Consider the following 20,797-nt stretch of genomic DNA (forward strand, 5'->3'; position numbering starts at 1 on the left):
GGAAAGGGGCTGGAAAGCACCTTTCCCCAGCATCCCCCCTGCTCAGCTGTGAGAAATGTGAAAAGCAAAGAGGGAGAGATGAGCCGGATTCCTTGCGTGCCTTCGCTCTGCCATCGCCGTCTCCAAGGTGCCGGGAAGGAGCTGGCTGTGGAGAGGGAAACACTGCAGGAGGGGAAACTGAGGCCGAAGCAGCGGCAGGGGCTTTGCTGCCTGGAAAAGGCACTGGGAGGAGGGTTGGATGCTTAGTGCTGACGAGGTTTTGGGTTTTTTTTCAATTGGGATGGAAGGAAAACTGGGTTTTTCCTTTCGTCGACCCAGGTTAATTGCAACCATATCCCAGCCAGCTTGGTGCAGCGTCGTCTTTCCCCGCAGAGCTTTCAGATCCATTTTCTGCACTTTCCCATCTTCGACACAACCTAAAAAACTAACATTTCTTAAATGAAAAGTGGTCTGATCCTGCTGGCTAAGGGAGAGGGGTGGAAACCAGCAGGGATTTCTCTGAGAGCAGTACAAGCCCTGAATTTCTCCAGCTTCATTATGCAGCACAGGTGGGATGTATAAAAAAAAATAATGCAACATGCTCCTTTTTTTCCCACATTTTCCCCTCAAAACTGAAACACCCAGCACCACAATTTATTTTTAAAGCACACCATGTTTTCCATAACGTGAGGCGAAATTGATGCAGCCAGTTACGCAAGCGCGTTACCAGGCTCCAAGTGATACACTGGGTTATATATATTTAAAAAAAAAAAAAGGAAAAATAAACCCAGCCCACCCTACTTCTGCAAATAGATGCAGGCACACGTCTGCAAGCAGGGCTTTGACATTTTATATCCCACCTTTCCTTCATTGTATCAGCAGTGATTGCAACATCCGCAGCCCTATTTCCTATTAACAATTTTTTCACCCAGACCTGGCTTCAAGCAGCTTATGTTGTATCTTTATTTCGCTGGAGTGTCCATTAGAGCCCATAGGTGAGAGGTTTTATTAAAAAGAAAAAAAAAAAGAGGTATTTCTCTCGGAGATTATCCTGTTTATCAAGGCGGCTTATTGACCTCGGTGATTTATCACTGGGAAAAAAGCTGGAGGGAGGAGAAGGAGGGGGGAATAGTTCCTAAAAATAAACATATCCTTTAATTCTCCGTGCGGCTAAACTTTCCCTCACAAACCCAGCCGGGGGGAATAGACTTTAATCTCCTTTATCAGATTCCTTCGTTCCGAGGCTGAATTTTGCTGAGGCGATCGGCCTCCACCCCGCTTTTTAAGGGCACCGCGTTTTGTAAAGAAAAAAAGATAAATAAACAAGAAAAGGGAAGGTATTTGCCTCACAAAAGGAGGAGGAGGAGGAGGAGGGGGCGGCCGGGGGCTGCCCCTCACGGCCCGGCCCCCCCCGCCGCCTTCCCGCTGCTCGCTTCACAAAATGGCCGCGCGGCGGGGCCGGGGCGAGCGGCGCTGAGGCGACAAAATGGCGCCGGGCGGGCAGCGAGGGGGAAGGACGGACGATACGCGGCTGCGGGGGCCGGGGCGGCCAGCGTGGGCTTCAGCCGTGCCAGCAGCACGGTGGAGGGGCTCTTCTTGATGTGCGTATCCTCTCCAGGCAGTCAGTGAAAGCGCTGCGGGTGAAACCTGACCTTTCTTCCTCCCGCCCCCCCCCCCCCCGCCACCTTTTCTCCCCGCCGCCTTTACAAAAGGATGCGAAAATGCCCCGAAATGTGCATTTCCCCTCGGCTACGGCGGTGGCGGAGGCCTTGGCCTCCCCCCGCCGCCTCCGAACCTTCCCCAGGCGCTATCGCTGCCTCAGGTGCCCCCCCAGGCGCCATCGCCCCTCCGTTCCCCTCACAGGGCAGCCCGCCGGCACCGACCCATTTCAGGGCTTTTTTTTCCTCATAGCGTGAAGATTTTTGGCCCAGAATTGCTCTTTCCACACGCCCCCCCCCCCCCCCCATCATCATCACCACATGCACCCCAAGGTGGGTAGTTTTATGCCTAATTTCTTCTCTTCCACCGCTTTTCTCCTTCGCAGGGGTTGAAGCCGCCGCCTCCCGCTCTCCTCACAGCATGGAAAATACCCAAACGCTCTTAAAAAAACAAAACCAAAAACCCGAAGACTGATTTATCTTCAGAGCCGGAGTGGCACAGGGAAGAAGCCATCGCCGCTCGCCTTGCTCCCCACGACAACCTGCCCGCCATTCGGTTAATTAAAAGCATGTACTTGGTGTGATCAGACGTGGTAATACTGTAACAAAAAAAAAAAATACCCAGTAACATCCAAACGCTCGTTCTTGGGAGGCTGCAGCCAAGGTACCACGTATGTTTTGGTTTTTTAATATATTTTTTTAATGTTGCTTTTTTTCTGCACCACAGTGTTGTTACAGGCTATGTTATAATGTTGCCCCTTCTTTGTTAAAAACCACATGCTTAAAATACTACTATTTTTTCCTGGAATTACAGATTTAGGCCCATACAGATGCTCTTATTTCTACATATATAGAAATATATCTATATATTTACTACATATTTTTTTATATATATGTATGTAGCTCCTTTTTTCCAGGGACTGATTACAGAATATAAAATAGACTCACACACCTAAATCACTGTTTTAATTATATACAATCACTGTAATTTTGGTCCGTATATATGTTTGATTTTATATATATATATTTTACCTTTGTTTTCCTCCATTGGTTTTCTACTACAATATATCCTAAAAGCAGGAGAAAAAAAAAAATGCCAGGAAAAAAAAAGAAGAAAAAGAACAAAAAAACAACCCATCTCTTTTTTACAGTCCATGGTGGAAGTTTGTGCCTGAATGTTTTGTTTGTTCCACAGAGATGTAGATTTTCCTTGGGAGATTTGGGGAGGATTGTTTTTAAATTAAAAGAGGAAAAAAAAATACACCCAGAAAAACAACAATAGAACCAAAAAGGAAAAAAAAACCCACACAAAACCAAACCCCAGCAGTAACTGAAGCTGCAAATACAATCAAATAGTCCGGATCAGACAATTCATTGCAAGAGAAAGAGAGGACAAATTAGTTCAACTGGAATGGCAGGGCTTTGCTGTAGATCCGGGAGGAGGGATCAGCTCCTTTATCCCACCATCTAGCGCTCCAAACACCACCATATTTTTTTTTTTTTGTGCTTTGTGCTGGGGCGTTTTATTTAAAGCCAAGCAGGCTGCAAAACCCCGCCAAGCCGGGGCTGCCAGAGCTGCTCGTGGCCTTAATTTATATATATCTCCCTTTTTTTTTTTCCCCTGCACACACCCCATCCTTGTGCAATCCTCTCGCTTTTATTATGTGCTCTATTCCTTGCTCTCTCTCTCTTTTTTTTTTTCCCCGCTGCGGGTATAAAGGTTTCTGTCCTCTCCCCAGCTTGGCTGCTTATTCCAGAAGTTTCCACGGGGGAGGGGAGCACCCACTGCGGAGCCTTTGCCGCAGCGCCGGGCAGGCGTGGTCCTGCCGCCGGGGGAGGAGGAGGAGGAGGAAGATGATGATGATGCAGAGGATGCACCACCTCTCCCTTGCCTTCCCTCCCCAGCCTTTTTCCAAGCCTCTCCCCCTTGCTAGATTTCCCCATCCTTGAAAAGGGTGCTGGGAGGTGTTTGCAAGTTATTTTTTTTTTTAAAAATCTTTTTTTTCCCCCCCTCCCTCTTTGCTAAATAAATTAAAAGCAGAGACGTCTCCTGATGGAGATGGATGAGGCTGGGCACGCAGCAATGGGGTTGCTCTCTCGCAGCATAGCGCGGGTACCGATGGCAGGAGTGACCTTTCCCAGGAGGTGGGAGGGAGGCTTCTCCCCCATGCTCCTGCTTGGAATTCATTTTAAATAGCAGGGTTATTATTATTTTTAATTTTCTTTCCCTCCCCCCCTTAAGAACAGCTTGCTCTTTCAGCGATCTTTTTTTTTCTTGGTAGCCTGTGGGTTGAAGCTTCCTCATGATCGGGTTTTTTTTTGTGTGTGTGTGTTTTGAAATGCATTTTAAAATTGCCCAGCTGGAGACAAGTCTTGATTAGAGCTGGAACAATAGCTCCATTTTATTAATAATGGGAAGGATTTACAATCCTACAGCACCTTCCTTGGAAGGCTTTCCAAATCATTTGCAAACACGCACAAATTTAAGATTTCACAGCCCCGGGCTGTGAGGTGGGTAAGTAATTTAATGGTGCCACCACCAAAAAGTCACGTCGGTGGTGAATCTCCATTTCTGAGTGCTTTAAAAATGACAGATTTGGTGGGGTTTAGGGCTGCAAAGCAGAGCCGGGAGGCGGGGGGAGGTGGGTAAGTGGTCCTGGCTAAAAGCTGTAACCTAAGTCTGTTCAGTGTTCTCTGTAGACGCAGAGTATTTTGCTACGTCCTGGGAACTGGGCTGTTACTTCTCCGCCTGCTCCACGCAGTCAAGCCTTCCTTCTTCCTCTTTGCCAGAGCGAAGCTGTGGACTTGCCTGCTTGTCAGTAAACATCTGCTTATACATTCTTTTTTCAGTTGTTGTTGTTTAATTCATTACCTTTTTGCAGTCCCCAAGTGACCTCCTTTAGCGCTGGCTCCGCTGTGGTTTGACCACAGCTTTGCATTCAAGCCGGCTGCTGGCGCTAACGTGGCTCCCTGCGAGCCACAATGACCTTGCTGAGGGACTGAGCCCACCGAGCTAATGCAGATGCTCCTCTTCCATGACAGAACCCCCCCGCACGCCGCTTTTTTTCCAGCTTATCCCTTCCCTGACCCGCATAGCACAGGGGGATGTTGCAATATTATGGGTGAAGGCTGTCTTCTGCCTTATTTTTTTACTACTATTTTTTTTTCCTTCGCAGGGAAATACAGGATTGTTTGTGTAACCCCTCTCCGCAGCAGATACTGGCTTTGTAAGTATTGTAAACAGGCAGGGATCTGTGAGCCGGCCAGGCAGTGGGATCTGGCCTCGCCGAGGAGCATAAGGCACAGTGCTCTGGTTGTGTAAGTGTGTGTTGTACACGGGCAGCAGAAACCCACAGTGTTTCTGTGGTTACTCCTGTGAGGATAGCATGAGTAGGTCCCAGGGCTTCCCCTTCCCACTGCCTACCATTTCACAAAGGCTGCTGCTTCTGGAAAAAACTCTGCCTTGTGGCCTTTAGAAAAAAATAAATAAAGAAAAACTGCCGTGGATTAGTCATCTTTATTTTTAAAGGAAGCTGTGTTTGCCAGTCCTGCCTGTACGACGCATGTGCGTGTGAGGTACTATTGGCTTTATTTGCAAAGGCTGGTAACGTGCTCTGGTCGCTGCTCTTTGGAGCGGTGCCACCGAGGCTCCGTCGAGCTGCTGCTGGCAGGTGGAACAACAGACAGTCCAGCTCCCTCCATTTTCCTTTCTCAGAGCTGGTGTCTCTGCATTGGCAGGCGTGGAAACGTGGAGACCGTAACACCAGGAAGCAAGGAGAGATGAGCTGTCTTCTGGGGTCACTTCCAACACCTGAGAAGAAACCCTGGTGATTTATGTTTTTTCTCTTGGTAGTTTTTACTCTAAGCTCCACTGTATCTTGGGAGAACACTGAGTTTGACCTTTTTGGGTTCTAAAAATGGTACTGTTTTTAAACCTTTGTGTTTTTTTCCCTTTTCCTGTGGGCACATAGAAGAGTGAACCATGGGATTAAAGCGATCCAGCAAAGGACAGCTCCCTCCCCCTTTCCCCTTTCAAAAAACCCTTCCAGAGTTGTGTGCTCTTGAACTGCTGCATAGGCAGAAAACATACAATGCAGTTGTCAGCATTGTGCTGATGGGTGGCAAGTTTAAAAAAAAAAAAAAATTACACACAAAAGGGGTGGGGAGAACAGTTGCCTCCAGGGAGTAAAACTGTGGGGCCCCTTTCCCTACGAGCGAACAGACCTACACGTGATAGTATATTACTCCTGATTTTGCTCAGGCAAATACAACGGGCAAACATTGGAGGGAGTGTTGCAACATGCTGAATTGTGTTGTTGAAGATCAGGGTCCCCTTGAACTATGTTTTTTTTCAGTGAACTTGCTCCCGTGAGATGCTGCTGTATTATTGATTCCTCAAAGTCGTGCTCGCTCACTGGGACGAAGGAAAATGCTTCCTTACTGGGTGCAATTTCTTTTGTTGGGTCGCAGAAGGTAATAAAAAGCACGTGCTGCTGGGCTCTCCTAGGTCACACACGACTTCGAGGCGCAGAGTCCCGGCAAGTGTTCAAGGAGTGTTCGGTATCGGCACCTTCTCGTTAGCCTCCCTTAATGAGAATATCGGCATCGGTGTTGCGTGACCAGCAGAGAGGCCCTGCCCTGCTGAGCTGGAGCAACACCTGAGAAATGCAGTGGTTTCGCTGCCGGCGAGGCAGTCTGGTTGCTGATTCGGAGCATAGCTCTGACTTTATGCTTTTCTGGCAAAAAATTTAGCGGAGGGTTAAGTATGAGGTGTCCAGGCCAGATTTCATACCGTGCTCCCTGCGGTGGAGAGCTGGGGAAAGTTGCTGTGTGGTGTACGTGAGAATTGCCAACAGCTCCTGTGCTCAAAGCCTCGTCTGTGCTTGAATTAAACCAGCGTGGACAGGGATATTAATTTTATTCTCTCGTTAGGGATGTGTTGGTTTGGAGATACGCCCCGTGCTCATCAGAGGCCTTCGCTGGCACGGAGGAATGGTGGACCAAGGAGCTGGCTGTTTGGGATGTTTCCACGGTTTTCAGGTTGGCACACCCCGTGGGACTCAGAATTACTTTTCTTTGGCAGTTTAGGACAAACGAGTGAGAATTACCTTGTGAGCGCTGAACTTTTACCACCCTCTGGACTGAAGAGTTACTAGAGCTACATCCATGAGGTTTCCAAGCTAAACAAAACCTGAATTGCCAATGCCAAAAAGCAAGTGAGCGATAGAAACCTCCGCTTCTCCTCCATATGGGGATAAAACCACGGTCTTTCAAGCTTCCCTGTTATCCTGAAGAGTTAAAAAGCTGCACTATGAGATCCACAGAGGCCAAAACTCACCGAGAAACTGTTCTGTGCTGTATTGCTGGAGAGGTTTTTGAGCGCAGCACGTCTCAGTGCACAAGTATTTTTCTTTTGAGCCTTTCTCTGTGGTGAAAGAGCGATAACTGCACAAAAGTGCTCTGTTAAACACAGTCGAGTTGCTTTGGTATCAAAATGGTGTTTGGTGAAACAAAAGCTCTGGTGGTGGCTGGCTTGGTGTTTATTTAGCGCTGGGTGCGCTGATCAGTTCGACAGGGAATGTGGGGAAGAGCAGCCTTTAGCTCGCAGGTTTGGGCTGTGGGTTTTGTGTTAAACCCTTGTCCTGCAGCATCTCCAGTGTAATTTCTGTGATTTTTCCTGGGCATTGAACGCGAGGTCTTTTTGTCGAGGTCATACAGCAAGTGGGTGTGCAAAGTACAGGATACGGGGATCTGTCCAGTCCTAGGGGATTTATATCCTTTGCAGTTGTCATGGTTGTGTATCAAATCACGTGGGGCTGGCTTGTTTTGGATTAGTTTTCTTTGTTTTTCCCCTAAAATGTAATATTTTGCAGCCTGGAAGACTGAAGTTCTCTCTGTGTAGCTGGTGAAATGCCCTGTGTTTGGAAAAAGCCCTTGCGAGGTGAGCAGGTACAGCTCTTCGGTCCGTGGTTGCACAGAAGTTGGGGGGGGGGCAAGGAGAAGCAGGGCAGAAGCACTGTGATATTTCTAATTTTTCCCAACAACGGGTGAAAAAATAGATATTAATTCTAATACATCTACTCTATAGTGACCAAGAGTAAGCTCTTTTGCAGCCCTGTGACGGCACACGGTGTTTTGGTTGCGTGGCTCAGCGATCGCACTGCGCTCTGCTGCTGAAGAAACGTCTTGTTTTTATATAGCAAAATATTTTGAAAACAGAAATGTGCTTTTATACATATATACACACAAATGGGGTCGGTGTAAACCAAATTCCAGGGGCTCCTGAGCTGTGTTCCCTGTGCTGCAGAAGGTAACCAGCGCTAACCCATCGGCAGCAGTGGTGGTGTTTTGTGGCAGCTCCCATCCCTGGTACTGCGTGGTTACGCCACCACCGTGAAGTTTAACAGGGAAAAGCATTAGAAAATCAGTTACTAAATATGAGGTTTCAAAAACGTGGCAGGAGTTTTCAGGACAGAGTCATCTCGGCGTGAAGATTTGGAGCGCTAAGCCTCAAAGAGGAAAGAACCGGAATCAATAGCTTTATTAATACAAATCCTATCCTTTGTGTTGCTTAGGATCCAGAACCAGGCTTCGTGGTCAAAGCAGTATCGGTGTGGAAGCCGATAGCCTCTGTCTTGGCAACAAACGAGCCCAAATATCAAACGGCACCAGTGCCTTCTTGGAGAAAATTATTCGTTGCATAAAACGTAATGGGTAAGCAATAAAATTAGGCCAGTAATTGAGGCTGGCTTAAAGAGGAGCTAAAAGCCTAGCTGGCAATTTGATATTTGGCTGCCATACTGTCATGTAATAAATATATAGTCAGTGAGCAGGAAAGGCGTGTAAATCCACGTTAGAATGACAAGATGGTGGCTGGAGCCGGCCGGCTCGAACAAAGAAACGCTCCGAGTGTTTCTCGTGATGTCCGAGAGCCCTTGTCTGGGTGACTGACTGGTTTTTGCTAAAAAGCAAAGCAAGCTGGATGTGCACCGGACACTGGTGGGGGGATAATCATCACGTGCCGCTAACGCGCCCGTTCTCGAGTCCCCGGTCGCTGTAGCTGGCCGATGTCCCCAGCTACAGGGAGCGGCGTAACGCCTCCCTTCCCCGCCTCCGGGGAATCGCAGAGCTATTGCTAAGCCAGAACCAAGTCTAGGGAGTTCCGGGCTTAGCAAACAGAGCTCTGGTTGCTGTCCTTGTTCGGTATCTAATCTTTGCTTTTTTTAAAACGTTTGGCGAGCCGCGCCGGCGACACGTGGCGGGGAGCTCCACCCCTCGGGTAAGACGCCACGTTAAAAATGTACCTTGGCTGCTCGCTTTTGTATGGATTGCCGTTTCCTCCTCGAAGGGAGGCTGTCTCTGGCTGTTTGTGTGGACCCCAAGGATGTTTGCTGATTCTCCTGCCCTTTTTTTTTTTTTTTAACTCCAAACTGGAGAGCTGCTAACTTTATTAGCTCCTTATATGGCAGCACCGTTTTCTCACGCCTTTAATGGCTCTCTTTTGATCTGGCCTGTTCTCGCTTTGCTTCTCTTGACGTGACCGCGGTGTTCAAGCTGCGACGGGTTTATAACCTGCTCCCTCATGAATATCCAGCCTGGCGTTTTAAGCCTCTCAAAGTACTGATAAGAACCGTCCAAATGTTTTAACTGTGGGGTTGGCCGAGATGCCCGGAGATAGCTGGGTTCTCGGCTACACCCACCGCACGGGCATGAGTAATTTAAATTACACCTTGCGCCACACCAGACCCTGTCCTTGCATGTCCTGAAAGCTGAGGGCCATCGGGTGCTGGAGAGCAGCCAAGGCCTCCTCTTCCTCGGCTGGTTGTCCCTCTGGGAAGGGCAGCACGCAGCGATGCGTGTCCGTGTCTCGCCCCTCGTGTTGTCACCAGCGGCAGGCCGGCGGGCTGGCGCGAACGCTCGTCCCTTCTGCGGTGGTGAGGATGACGTTGGTTGCTGCATGTAAGAGCGGTCCTTCGTCGAGGCCCCTTTGGGCTGCGGAGAGGAAGGTTACACACTCTCTGGTCTCCAGCCTTGGTCTGTGTTCTTTAAAATCTTCGAATGAGTTGGAGGGATCTGGTTACAGCAGCATCACCCAAGCGCAGTCGCGTAGTGCAACTGGGAAGTTTCCCCCCAAAGCGTTGGAAAAGTATCAGGATGGTCCCGAGTTTTGTTTTGTGTCACCGGCCGGGCTTTGCGCTCCTCTTCCAGCTGGCTGTCGTGTACGCGGAGCCCTCCGAGCGGCTCGTTTCAACCGCCCCTTCTGTCAGCGCAGTCCGATGGCTTTGTTGGCAAGCCGTGGGTGTCCCTTCCTGGCCTGCAAGGTGGACGTGTGACAGCAGCGAGGTTTCTTTGCAGGCCCTGGGTGCCGGCGTGCTTTGCTCCTGTCCCTCGGAGGTGCTGGTCCACAATGCTGTTGCAGCAAGCACGCTCGATCGGAGAGGGGAGAATTTGGCATCGAAAAGCTCGTTTGATGCGTGGTTTGGGGTTTCTTCCTCTCCGAAATGGGTGCTTGTAGAGCCTCTTAAAGGTGGAGACATGGAGCGGCTGCTCTTATAGCGCGTTTTCTCGTGCGTGCGTGGCTCCGTCACGTGTTTTAAATAATAGACGGTTTCCGTGCAAAGAGCGGTCGGGGTTTGTTGTTGTTTTTAATTAATCAGTAGATCTCAGTTTGGCGGAGCAGCGTAAACGCTCGTCATCGCTGGGGAAACTGAGGCACGGGGCCGTGAAGGGATGGGCTGGCAGAGTTGGGGATAAGGCTTGGGTCAATGTGCGTCAGAGGTCTGATTAAATCAAGAGATTTGCAGGTTTGTTAAAACCACCTATAGCTGATGACTTGGACCTGTTGTTGAGGTGGACTCGTTGCCAGATGGTTACAGCGGCCCCGGGCAGGGTCTGGCTGGAGGAGGCGGCAAAGCTGAGTGGTTTTAATCACTAAAAAAGCGCCGTCAGGAGGCTTTGGCCAAGGAAAATACCGAAATATCACTCTGCGGTGAAAGCACCGAGCTGGCTTCGAAACCAAACCAAAAGCGCTCACGGCCCTGGGTGCGTGTTGGGGTTTATCCCGACGCCAAGCTCCTCGGCATCTCATGGTGGCAATCGGTCGGGCATTTTCCTTTTTGGGTGTAGAAACGGGGATTTTTATCCATGCGGAGGCACGTTTTGATGGAAAACAAGACGCTCCACGTTGAAAAACGCTTGGCTCCATGTGGCAGAGCCGCCTTCCGAGCAGGGACGGATGCGACATGCGGGTTAACTTCGGCCAGCGCGGTAAGACTCGCAACGAGCATTTTCTTCACCCTGTTTTAATTAAAAACCTCAGATCCCAGGAGTTTCTTTCACGCCATTTTAGGGGCGACGCGGCCTCCCTCCCCCAGCCAACGGGGGGTGCTGGCTGCCAGCGGGACCTTGCAGTGCAGCCCCCCTTTATTTTTTGCAATGTAACCCCTTTATTTTTTCCATAGCACCCCCTTTTTTGCAGTCCCCCCCTTTATTTTTGCCCAGCACCCCCTCATTTTGCACAGCCCCCCTATATTTTTTGCCCCCCCTTATATTTTACCTTGCAGCCCCCCCCCCTTAGCGCCTCGCACCCCCGCGCAGGCGCAGTCCCGTCCCCCCTCAGTCCCGCACGGGAGCGGGGCGTTCCCGCGCTCCGCCTCCGCGGCGCGCGCCCCGGCGCGCAATGCGCCTGCGCGGGGGCCCCCGTGCGGCGCTGCGAGAGGCGCGGGGCAGGGAATAGGGGAGGGGAGGGGGGGGGGAAGAGCGAGCGGAGCCGCCAGAGGAGCGGGAGCGCGGAGGGGGGGGGGGGGGACGGCGGGGGCGGGGGCGGGGGGGGGGCGCCGCGCTGCCGCTGACGGAGGAGGAGGAGGAAGAGGGAGCGAGCGAGCGAGGGCCGCGGCGGGGGGAGCCAGGGAGGAAGAAAACCCGCGGCGGAGGGGGAGCCCGCCGCCCGCCAGCCGGCCCGCCAGCCGAGGGGCCCCCCCGGAGGGGATGGTGTCCGCCGCCGCGGGGGGAGGCAGCCGGCGGCGCTGAGGGCGGCAGGGCCCCGCGGCGGAAGAGGCGGAGGGCAGCGAGGAGGAGGAGGAGGAGAAGGAGGAGGCGGCGGCGGGCGGCGAGCGGCGGCGGCCGGCAGCGCTGCGCGGAGAGAGGCGGCAGCGGCCGGGAGCCGGGGCAGGAGCGGCGGGTTCGCTCCGCGCCGCGCAGCATGGTCCGGGAAACCAGGCACCTCTGGGTGGGCAACTTGCCGGAGAACGTGCGTGAGGAGAAGATCATCGAGCACTTCAAGCGGTGAGTGGGGAGAGGGAAGCGGGGGGGTGTCCGCCGGTCCTTCCCGCGCCTTCGGGGCGCTCTCCCACCCTGCCCCCGGGCGGGCCCTTCCCGCGGCCCCCTCCTTCCCCGCGTTTGAGGAAAATAAAGGAAAAAAAGCACTATAAACAAATAAAAAAGAAGAGGAGGAATGCGGAGGGACGGTGGTTCCCGCGGCCTGTGGAGAGGAGGAGGAGGAGGAAGAAAACAAAATCGCTGTAAATAAGCCCCGTGCCACGGCGAGGATGGTCCGCGGAGGGCTGGCGGCGTGGACCGGACCCGCGGAGAGACCTTCCGGAGCGGAGGGAAATAATATCATCATAACGACTAAATAAAAATAAAACTATAAAAAGACGGAGAAGCAGCGTGTCGAAGCTGATCTTTCTGCAGGGAGTGGATTTCATGCTGAGAGGGGTGCGCGGTGGCTCGGAGGCAGCCTCAAGCCTGGCCATCTTGCTTCTCCATTGCTTTTTTAATTATTCAACTCTGGGAGTTGTGTTTTTTATTTATTTCCCCAAATCTTTACTGTGTTTTCCTCCGTTTGAAGCCACCCCAGCCCTGAGGATGCCGCGTCTCCCCCCGAAGTGCAGCGCACGGGGGAGAGGGGGAACCGAAGCGCCTGCAGCTGCAAAAACGTGACTCTTAAAAGAAAAAAAAAAACCCCAAAAATCACACAAACCCACGAAGAAAACACCGGATCCCTCCACGCGGGAAGCGCTCTGGACTCATCATATTGTGTTTTGTTTTTTTTTTTCCCCTTCGTTGCATAGATTAATCCTGCTCATAAGGAAGTAGTAGCTGTTTGCATGGTTGTTATTTTTTTTTTTCCTCCTCCCTTCGCCTTTTCATGCGAGGAGGAGGAGGCGGCTTCTTCCCCCTCCGCCTCAGCAACACCTTTTTCCTCGGGAAATGCTCTCGTACAAAGTTGATGCGCGGCACCCCACGCTGGAAGCTTTTTTTTTTAGGGGAAAAAGAGGCTGCTCAGCTCACGGTTGTTTTAACAAACAAACCAACAAAAAAAGGATTTTGAAGCTTCCTTTAATCTTCCTGCGTTGGAAAAATGACGGCGCGTCCTTAATAATGAGTCACCATGGGAAAAATGGATGCGGTGACAGCGAGGGAGGGGGAAGGAGGGTCCCCGCCGGCTCCGGCGCGCTGCCGGCGGTGACGGGCAGCCCCTCGCCGCGGGGGCCGCGCGGCCCCGGGTGGCGCGGAGCGGGCCCTAAGATGGCGGCGGGGCCGCGGTGGTGACGTGGGGGCGCGGGTCAGGGCGGGGGTTCGCGGCGGGACCCTCGGGCTGTTGGCGGCGGAGCCTTCTGGGCCCTCCGTAACGGACCGTCCGCAACGGACCCTCGCGGTTTGCACGGCGGCCCGCCATTTTCTCGCCCTGAGCTGCAGCAGCGAGATCCCGTCAGGGCCGCGTTATCAGCGCTCAAAAATCGCTCTAGTTTAATTCAGCTTCAAGGTTTTTTTTTTATTTTCTCCCATTCCTACAACCCACTCCGTCCGCCGAGGCCAGAATCCGCAGCTTTATCCGTGACAGCGCGCAGGATGGGGCTCGTCCATCCGAGGTGGTTTCCCTCAGGCCGAGTTACGTGACCCAGTGTTGTACAAAAGCAGGTTTGGGGGAGGGGGGAGAAAACGCGCTCCGGGGTTGGTTGTTTAATTCCATGCTGAAGGAATAGGTGCTTAAAAGTGGAAATTTGACATTCCTGGGTCTGATTTTGGCCAGTCCTTCTGTGTAAGATGGATTAAAGCAGGAAAAAAGTTGCTATGGTTCTGTTGCTTAGAGATGGATGGGAAAAAACAGGAGCTGAATTGTTAATTACCTTTTTTTTTTTTTTTTTTTTTGGGTAGTTTTTACCTTTGTGAGTTTGATGGGAGGTTTGGGGAGATTTGCAGCCAGGCAAACCCTCCTAATTTCTGTAATTTCTCGCTCTTTCTCAAAACTGATTTTTAAACCGGGATTTGTGTGTTTGGGTGAGGCGAGTAAACACGGTTAAAATAACGCTTCAAAACATTTGGCTGTGGGTGCAGGTATTAATGCATGGGGGGGGATGTGACACGCCACCTCCGTAGCCCTTTTGGGGATGTAAACACCTAAATATTATTAATAAATATATATGCTGAGATGGGTTTCAGGCTCAACGTGTAGGTGCTGTAGGTGGACAATGGAGCAAGGTTTCCTTTGTATGCTGGTCCTCGCCTGGGGGAAGGGACACGTTACACAAGGCTTGTGTGTGGCGTGGGGGGTATATCCATAGGGGAATGGGCTGCCTGAGCGGGGGGGTGCGAGGAGGAAGGCTCCCTGCTTGGAAAGGACAAGGTAGTTTGGAGAGAAAGTCTTTTTCAGCTGGAGCTGGGTTTGGCGAAAGCCAGTTCCCACCCATCCCCCAGCCTGAGAAGAGGGTGAGGAGCATGCGGAGAGGCTGAGCCTCGGCAGCAGGAGGAAGGATTTGGGGAAATATCGCTTAAAAATCGCAGCTCTGAGGGTTGGGGAACAGCGTTACCCCCTAAAGCCTCTGTGCAACCCACAGGAGTGTTTGTTTTTCCACTTTGCTTAGGAAATACGGTCATTTCCATATTAAAGCCTTATACGCAGGCGGTCTTGCTGGTGCACAGTCTCTGCTAGGGGCAAGTTTGAGGAAAAACAACCATTTTGTTTCTAAAAAGCAAAAATTCAAGGAAGACTCCTCAGACTTAAAACCCAACAAGCGTATTCAGCGCGAGGGGTTTGCTGCTTCCCCTCTCCCCCTTCAGTTAACTGGTTACTGTGGGAACCTTGCTTGGGTTTGCAGTGTCACAAGTCATTCTTTTAAGGGACGAATTAAGATGAAAGAAAGTGTATTTTTTTTTTTTTTTGCAAAACGCTCCTGATTGGTTTTGTTTAGTGTGAGCTGAAATAACTCTCTCTGCTTACAAATTCTCTCAAATTTGAGAATATTGAAGCTGGGCTCAAGAAGCACTGGCTTATGTGAGCAGTGTTATTTCCTTAAAAGCCCTTTTTTAAACCTATTGTCTTAATATTAAAAGGGGCTGTGAAAGAATGATTTTTTGTGCGTTTTAACAAGTTGAAATCGTTAAAATTTCAGTTTTGTACCCAGATAATCCCTTTTTAAAGATTTCTTTCTAATGTGCTGTATTTTCTCTCAACTGAGTTATTTAAGGCATTCCCAAACACAAAAGCTATCGGTGCCAGGGCTGGAGGTCCGCTGTTAGGATGGAATAAGCAGCGCATCTGTGGTAGGATATGGGAGACGAGAGCTTGGCGCTCAGGGAAGCGGTGGTAGCAATCATTTGGGTTCACCTAATTAATGCTGTCTTGACTAGCAGGAAAAAAAAAGTCATTCACCATCATTGAAACAGATGCTCGGCAGCTTGCAGAACAAGGCGCCTAAATATAGTAACAGTTGTCCCCAGCACAAGTGCTGGCCTTCCATATTTTTTTTTTTCCCCTGTGTTTTCTTCCAGTTATCTGAAATAACCTGGTTTTGTCCCTTTGTTGGTGTTTTAAAGGGGAAAGAGGAGTAAAAGCCTCTTAATTATGAACTGTGTGACTTTGGTATGCCATCTTCTATTCTGTGGGGGAATTAAAATGTTCAGAGAGGCAGCCAAGTCCGGGACAACCCCCAGATTTCAGGAAACAAATGTGCTCCTTTAAAATCGTTAGAAATGAGTTGCAGATCAGAGCAGTCTTGGAGAAGACAAATAACTGTTTCTTTGGGGAAAATATGCTTTTCTGGCTTCGCTTTGTTGTGATTTCTGTTATCTTCTGGAGAAGTGGTTTGCATTTTAAACCCAACTGCTCTGAGGAGTTGCTCTGCAAAAAAAACCAGCAGAAGGGTGAGTGCATGTTTGTTTTCGATAACTTGTAGCAAACATTTGGTCAGTTTACAAGCAAATGTTTTTTTGTCTTGATGTCTGGGAGTGTAAATTCAACCTGGGAGCGTGAAATCTCCGTGCTTTCTGCTCTGTACGTCGCTGCTATGGACTGAGGTGGAGTAGAGGGATTTTGGTCAGCTCTTCTATGGATTGTGTGCGGGGTAGAGTGGTAAGATTGCTGCTGCTGTGGTGGCTTTGAGCCCCGAGAAGAAAAACCTCCGTGTCTATTTGATGGTTTCTGTGCCTTTTTCCCACGTATGACCCCGGCAGGTCTTGTAGTGCCTTTCCGCGGGAACGGGCTCGAGTCGGAAGTCGTAGCGCTCCGGTTTTCCTAGTAAAACTCTCAAATATGTTCCCAGGCTTTTATTGCTTATAATCGAGTAATAGTTCTTGGATATCACTTAGGATGCAAACACATGCGTGGTTATACTGAATTCGCTTTGCATAGAGAGGTCTTTATCCAGGTGTATTTTTATTTTAGGAAAATGCAGAAGTAAGGCTGCAGAATGAACTATTCCTGTTTTCTTTCTCGATTTGTGTCATTTTTAAGTGATGGTATTTTCATAGATGAGGTAGTAGGTAAAATTTATGCCCCTGCTTTGCTGAAGCAACGTCTAGAATATTGGGCAGCATCAGGACTTGTTTGTGCCGTGCTTTACAGATAGCTTCAGTAAGGTAATCTTAATTTTGCAGAATATAAAACCCAAGCAAATGATGGGAGGACATTTGGTTGGGGGATTAGGGCAAGGGGATTAAATTAATTGACCAGAATGAGAAGGGAAAGAAAGGTGTGGAAGACACGAGGCGAGTCGAGCCTCCTCGAGTCTCGGTCGGTTCCTAGTGAAAGTTGGCCTTGCATTGGGTGTAGGTTCATCAGTTGGGTGGCTAATTGGGGAGATAATGGTGCTGATTCTGGAGGTGGCTGGCATCTTTGTTTTTGGCTAGATCTCCTTTAATAGTTTTATTTGTGATACAGATTCCCTGAGCGCCGTACAGCAGCACAGGCGTCACCTCCGTGGTGTACCGGGGGTGCCACGGAGCAGTGTTTGTCTGCAGCCACCCACTTCTTCCCCCGAGACTGAGTCACGCGGAGGACGGCTCCGCAACGCTTTAAGATTCATGAATCCTCCGGCTGCTCCGGATTCTGCTCTTTGCATGCACTTGAGGTGGCAGCTTGTTGACGCCACGCTGGCCGAGGAAATGCCTATATAATTATTTCAAAGAAACTTAATGAAAAGCCGCGAAGAGCATAGATTGGGACTAAGCTTCTATTAAGTGTTTTTATACACTGAGCCCTGTTAGAAAGATAAGCTGATGTCACTTGGTTACAAAATTCTGTCATCTGCTGAGCCTTTCTGGCATTGTTTCTTCTCTGCAGTTTTCTTCAAAGGTCCTGGCTGTGTTTTATTTGTGATTTGATGAGAGTAGCTTCTGTTGTCGCTGAGCTGCTCCAAAGTGACACTGGCTTTTGCTATTTCTCGCCCTTACTCTGAATTCCTCTGGTGCAATGACACAGTAATCCTAGCGCCCTTCCTTGCAGAGTGCAAGAAAGCAGCCTCGCGTGTTGAGAGCGTTGAAGTCCTTGCGAGGCTTACGCAGTATTAAATCCATTCATCAAGTTAGGACAGGGCATGAGACAAGGCTTAAATTTGTTTTGTGATAGCCTCGTTGACTGTTTTTTTCCCCTCCTTGCTTTTCATAGGACAGAAAGTTGTGCCAAGTTCTCCAGCAAATGACCTTATTGCTGTCTTAAGGTGTGTCCAAAATTAGGTCCTTGTCTTCGCTGAGGGCGAAGAGGCTCCTGCTGGCTTTTCATAAAAAAGGAAGTAAATATCCAAATGAGTTGAGGGCAGGTTGCAGATTTTGGAGGAGTCGGTGAGTCAGGGTGAACCTGGGGCTCCTCGGGAGTTTTGTTTTCGTGAGCTGATGTGTCGCAACTGCAGGCTGTCTTGCTGTTGTGGTGGTTTCTCACTGTTGTTGGTTTGTGAAGAGGAGGAGGAGGTGCCTTCTGTGCGTGAAGACGCACCTGAGAAGTAACAAATATCAAAACAAGGTCTTCTGGAGATGTTGGGAGGGGGTGAAACTTCTGGTCTAAAACCCCGACCAAGGGGGTTGCCCCTCTCAGCTGGTTTTAGGCTACTAAAGGTTTCAGGAGAATTGCTGGCACCAAGGGTGTAGGTTGTTAAGCTGCTAGAGGGGTGGATACATTCTGGGTTTGGTAGCTACCAAAAATAAGCACTTGTGAGATATTTTGTGTGTGTTTTTTATTAAGTTGAGTGAACTTGCTGAGGTCTGAGAATGCCCTGAAACCAAAGACTGCAAAGGCAAGCATTCCTAAACAATGAACTGAGGAATAAACTAGAAAATATGATTACTCTCCATAATAAGATTTGGAGTTGAGCTGCATCTTCGGCATGCAGATTTAGAAATCTCGTGGGAGGAATAGGAGCCTGAAGATGGAAATTCACAGTGTACAGCCAGCCTCGTGCCTTACCTTTGCGTGAGTCTTTGTAGCGTTCTGAAGACTATTTGAACAGTTAATGAAAATCAGACAAAAGCTGCTATTTTTCGTTGCCTGAGCTAACGAGTCAGTAGTATTTCCCACCTTGTACATGTTGGGGTAGTGCAGGAGGTTCTGCCTTTCTGTCTGCCTGGTGAGTAATGGCAGCTCTGGTCTCCTTGAGTCTGAAAAAACATCTCCAGTGCTGTTCTGCAGCAATACATTAAGATGTGATGATGACTTCAGTGCGATGAATAAAACACAGCAACTGCTTTGGTTTCTACATTTCCATAGTTATTGTTTAACCTACTAGCACTGTGTAATCATCCTGTGCAATCTGTAAAATCCTGCAGTGTGAAGATAACATCCTTTAGTAAAAGGAATAAACATCGTTACAGGCTTTTCATAAATATACCAGGATATATTCCAGGGCCTGCTGCAGTCTGATCTGTTAGCAGGACGGATTGAATATGAAGGCAGTGTCTCTAAATCCGGTCCTTCTCAGGACGGGTTTTTTGGAAGCATGTGCTGTAGCGTTGGACGTGGCTGGCTCTGTGCTGTACTTTGTATATTCATGCCTTGTCCGAGGTCCAAACATCGTGGTGACTTGGGTGAGAATGCAGCAGAATTCGGATGTGAAAGGAACATCAATTTTCCGCTCAGACAAACTAATTGTGGGAGAAGAGCAGCAGTCTGTCTTAATGACTGGTTTCTGTTTAAAGACCCAGGCATCTTTTAAGAGCAAAAGGGTGCTTTTTTGCTTCCTTTCTCTTCCTCTTTTTCATTAAGCTTAGCAACTTAAAATTGAAAGCACTTTTTTTTTTAAGCACACTTAGATACTGAAGTGTGAGCTTCCAAATCTGATCAAAATGACCTGAGTGTGCTCTGCTCTCAGCACTGAAAATCATAGAATGGTTTGGGTTGGAAGGGACCTTAAAGACCATCCAGTCCCAACCCCCTGCCACGGGCAGGGACACCTTCCACCAGACCAGGTTGCTCCAAGCCCCATCCAGCCTGGCCTTGAACACTGCCAGGGAGGGGGCAGCCACAGCTGCTCTGGGCAGCCTGGGCCAGGGTCTCACCACCCTCACAGCAAAGAATTTCTTCCTAATATTTCAGTCATCTCCCCTCTTTCAGTTTAAAACCGTTTCCCCTCATCCTGTCACTCCATGCCCTTGTCAAAAGCCCCTCCCCAGCTTTCCTGTAGCCCCTTCAGGTACTGGAAGGCTATAAAAAGAGCCAGATAAGTCCAAACATCTCTGGAAGGAGCGTGAATAGATGGTCTGTGCTGCTGTCTGTTGGATACCGATGGTTCTCTCTACAGACGGAGACAGTGCTGACTTGTGTGTGTGTTCCTCAGGCACAGAGCTGAGCTGGTGGTGGTTTCTGTCCATGGGATTCATTGAGAGCAACGTAACGTCCCCAGCGCAGGTTTCCCCAGCTGCGTTGTACACGTCTTTGGTGAGATGCTCGCCGCTTCCGCGCGGCACAAAGCACCGAGCTGTGCTCCACCTGCTCTTGCCGCTGGTGTGAATACCTCCTGTCCTCGTTAATAGCGACGGCTGCCAAAAAGCGCACAGAGGCTTATTGAAACGTTCCCCCTTTAGGCTCTCTGTGGCAGCTGTGGGTGACCTGTAATAGTTAATAGGGCAAAATAAGAAAAATAAATTGCCAAATTGTATGTTTAAAGTAGTCGTCTTTGGAGGAAAAAAGTCTTCCGGCCTCATTAGCATCCTAACTGTGAGGAGAATAAAAGCTCAGGCTGGATAAGTATCTCCCTTGTATACGTAATCAACATCTGATTTAATTTCAGGGGCTCTGTGCTTGTGTGTGTGAGACCCAGCTCTTGGAAAGCCAGCTAAATACGCACCTAGACAGCTAACGATCTGCACAGTAACCTCATTGTAGTCAGAGTCTAAATAAACCTTTGGCCTTTTTCTTAACTCTGAAACAACTTGTTGGAAGTATTAGTAGCAGAGAAGCTTTGCTACCTTTAAAAAATAACAAAGGCTTCAGCGCTGATGGTGTAGATGATAGTCTGGTTGTGGGTACGGTGAGATACGCTGGGTTTTGGCAGCAGCTGAGCTCAGGAAGCGTCTCTTCCTCTACATCCATTCAGAGATTACAGCCCCTTGGTTGTGCTGGCAGTTCATGCTCTTGCCTACCTTGTGTCAGACTAATTTTTGAAAACAAGCATTTGCAGGTGAAGCTGATCGCCGAAACGGCGTAAAATTAGGAAGCAGCTTTCCTGGTGGTTACGGTGACGTGCCTGGTTGTGTTGCGGGTGGAACGGTGCATCTGGCTGATCCTTAGACCGCAGGAGGAGCCCTGTAGGTCTGGTAGTCCCTGTACACCTCGAGATAAGGGTCTGCTGAATTCTTTGGTATGGTGAGGTCTCCTTTAGGTCAGCTTGTGGAACTGAGGTGAGAAGCCTCACCCGTCGTTGCGATGAAGTTCAAGCTAGCCTGTTTTCAGC

General features: G+C 49.6%; 1 protein-coding gene across 16 annotated transcripts in view; it reads left to right on the plus strand.

Moving 5' to 3' along the window:
• Nucleotides 1–1,180: 1,180 nt before the first annotated feature.
• SPEN (spen family transcriptional repressor) overlaps nucleotides 1,181–20,797 on the plus strand; it is a 77,649-nt gene continuing 58,032 nt past the window's right edge. For 4 of the 16 annotated variants that reach the window (XM_068414525.1, XM_068414535.1, XM_068414539.1 and 1 more), the window contains exons 1-8: nucleotides 1,181–1,580; nucleotides 2,024–2,308; nucleotides 4,326–4,452; nucleotides 4,814–4,864; nucleotides 5,376–5,464; nucleotides 6,570–6,677; nucleotides 7,511–7,578; nucleotides 8,213–8,351. In XM_068414525.1, the coding sequence (XP_068270626.1) occupies nucleotides 7,548–7,578; nucleotides 8,213–8,351 (170 nt within the window). In that variant the 5' untranslated portion in view covers nucleotides 1,181–1,580; nucleotides 2,024–2,308; nucleotides 4,326–4,452; ... (2 more) ...; nucleotides 6,570–6,677; nucleotides 7,511–7,547. Of the gene's footprint in view, nucleotides 1,581–2,023; nucleotides 2,309–3,988; nucleotides 4,149–4,325; nucleotides 4,453–4,813; nucleotides 4,865–5,352; nucleotides 5,465–6,569; nucleotides 6,678–7,510; nucleotides 7,579–8,212; nucleotides 8,352–11,480; nucleotides 11,922–13,276; nucleotides 13,530–20,797 lie in introns of those variants that run through there. The other 12 variants (XM_068414537.1, XM_068414538.1, XM_068414530.1 and 9 more) reach the window with 11 other exon arrangements.

This window comes from Nyctibius grandis, chromosome 17 (genome assembly GCF_013368605.1).
Source record: "Nyctibius grandis isolate bNycGra1 chromosome 17, bNycGra1.pri, whole genome shotgun sequence".
NCBI classification, from domain to species: domain Eukaryota; kingdom Metazoa; phylum Chordata; class Aves; order Nyctibiiformes; family Nyctibiidae; genus Nyctibius; species Nyctibius grandis.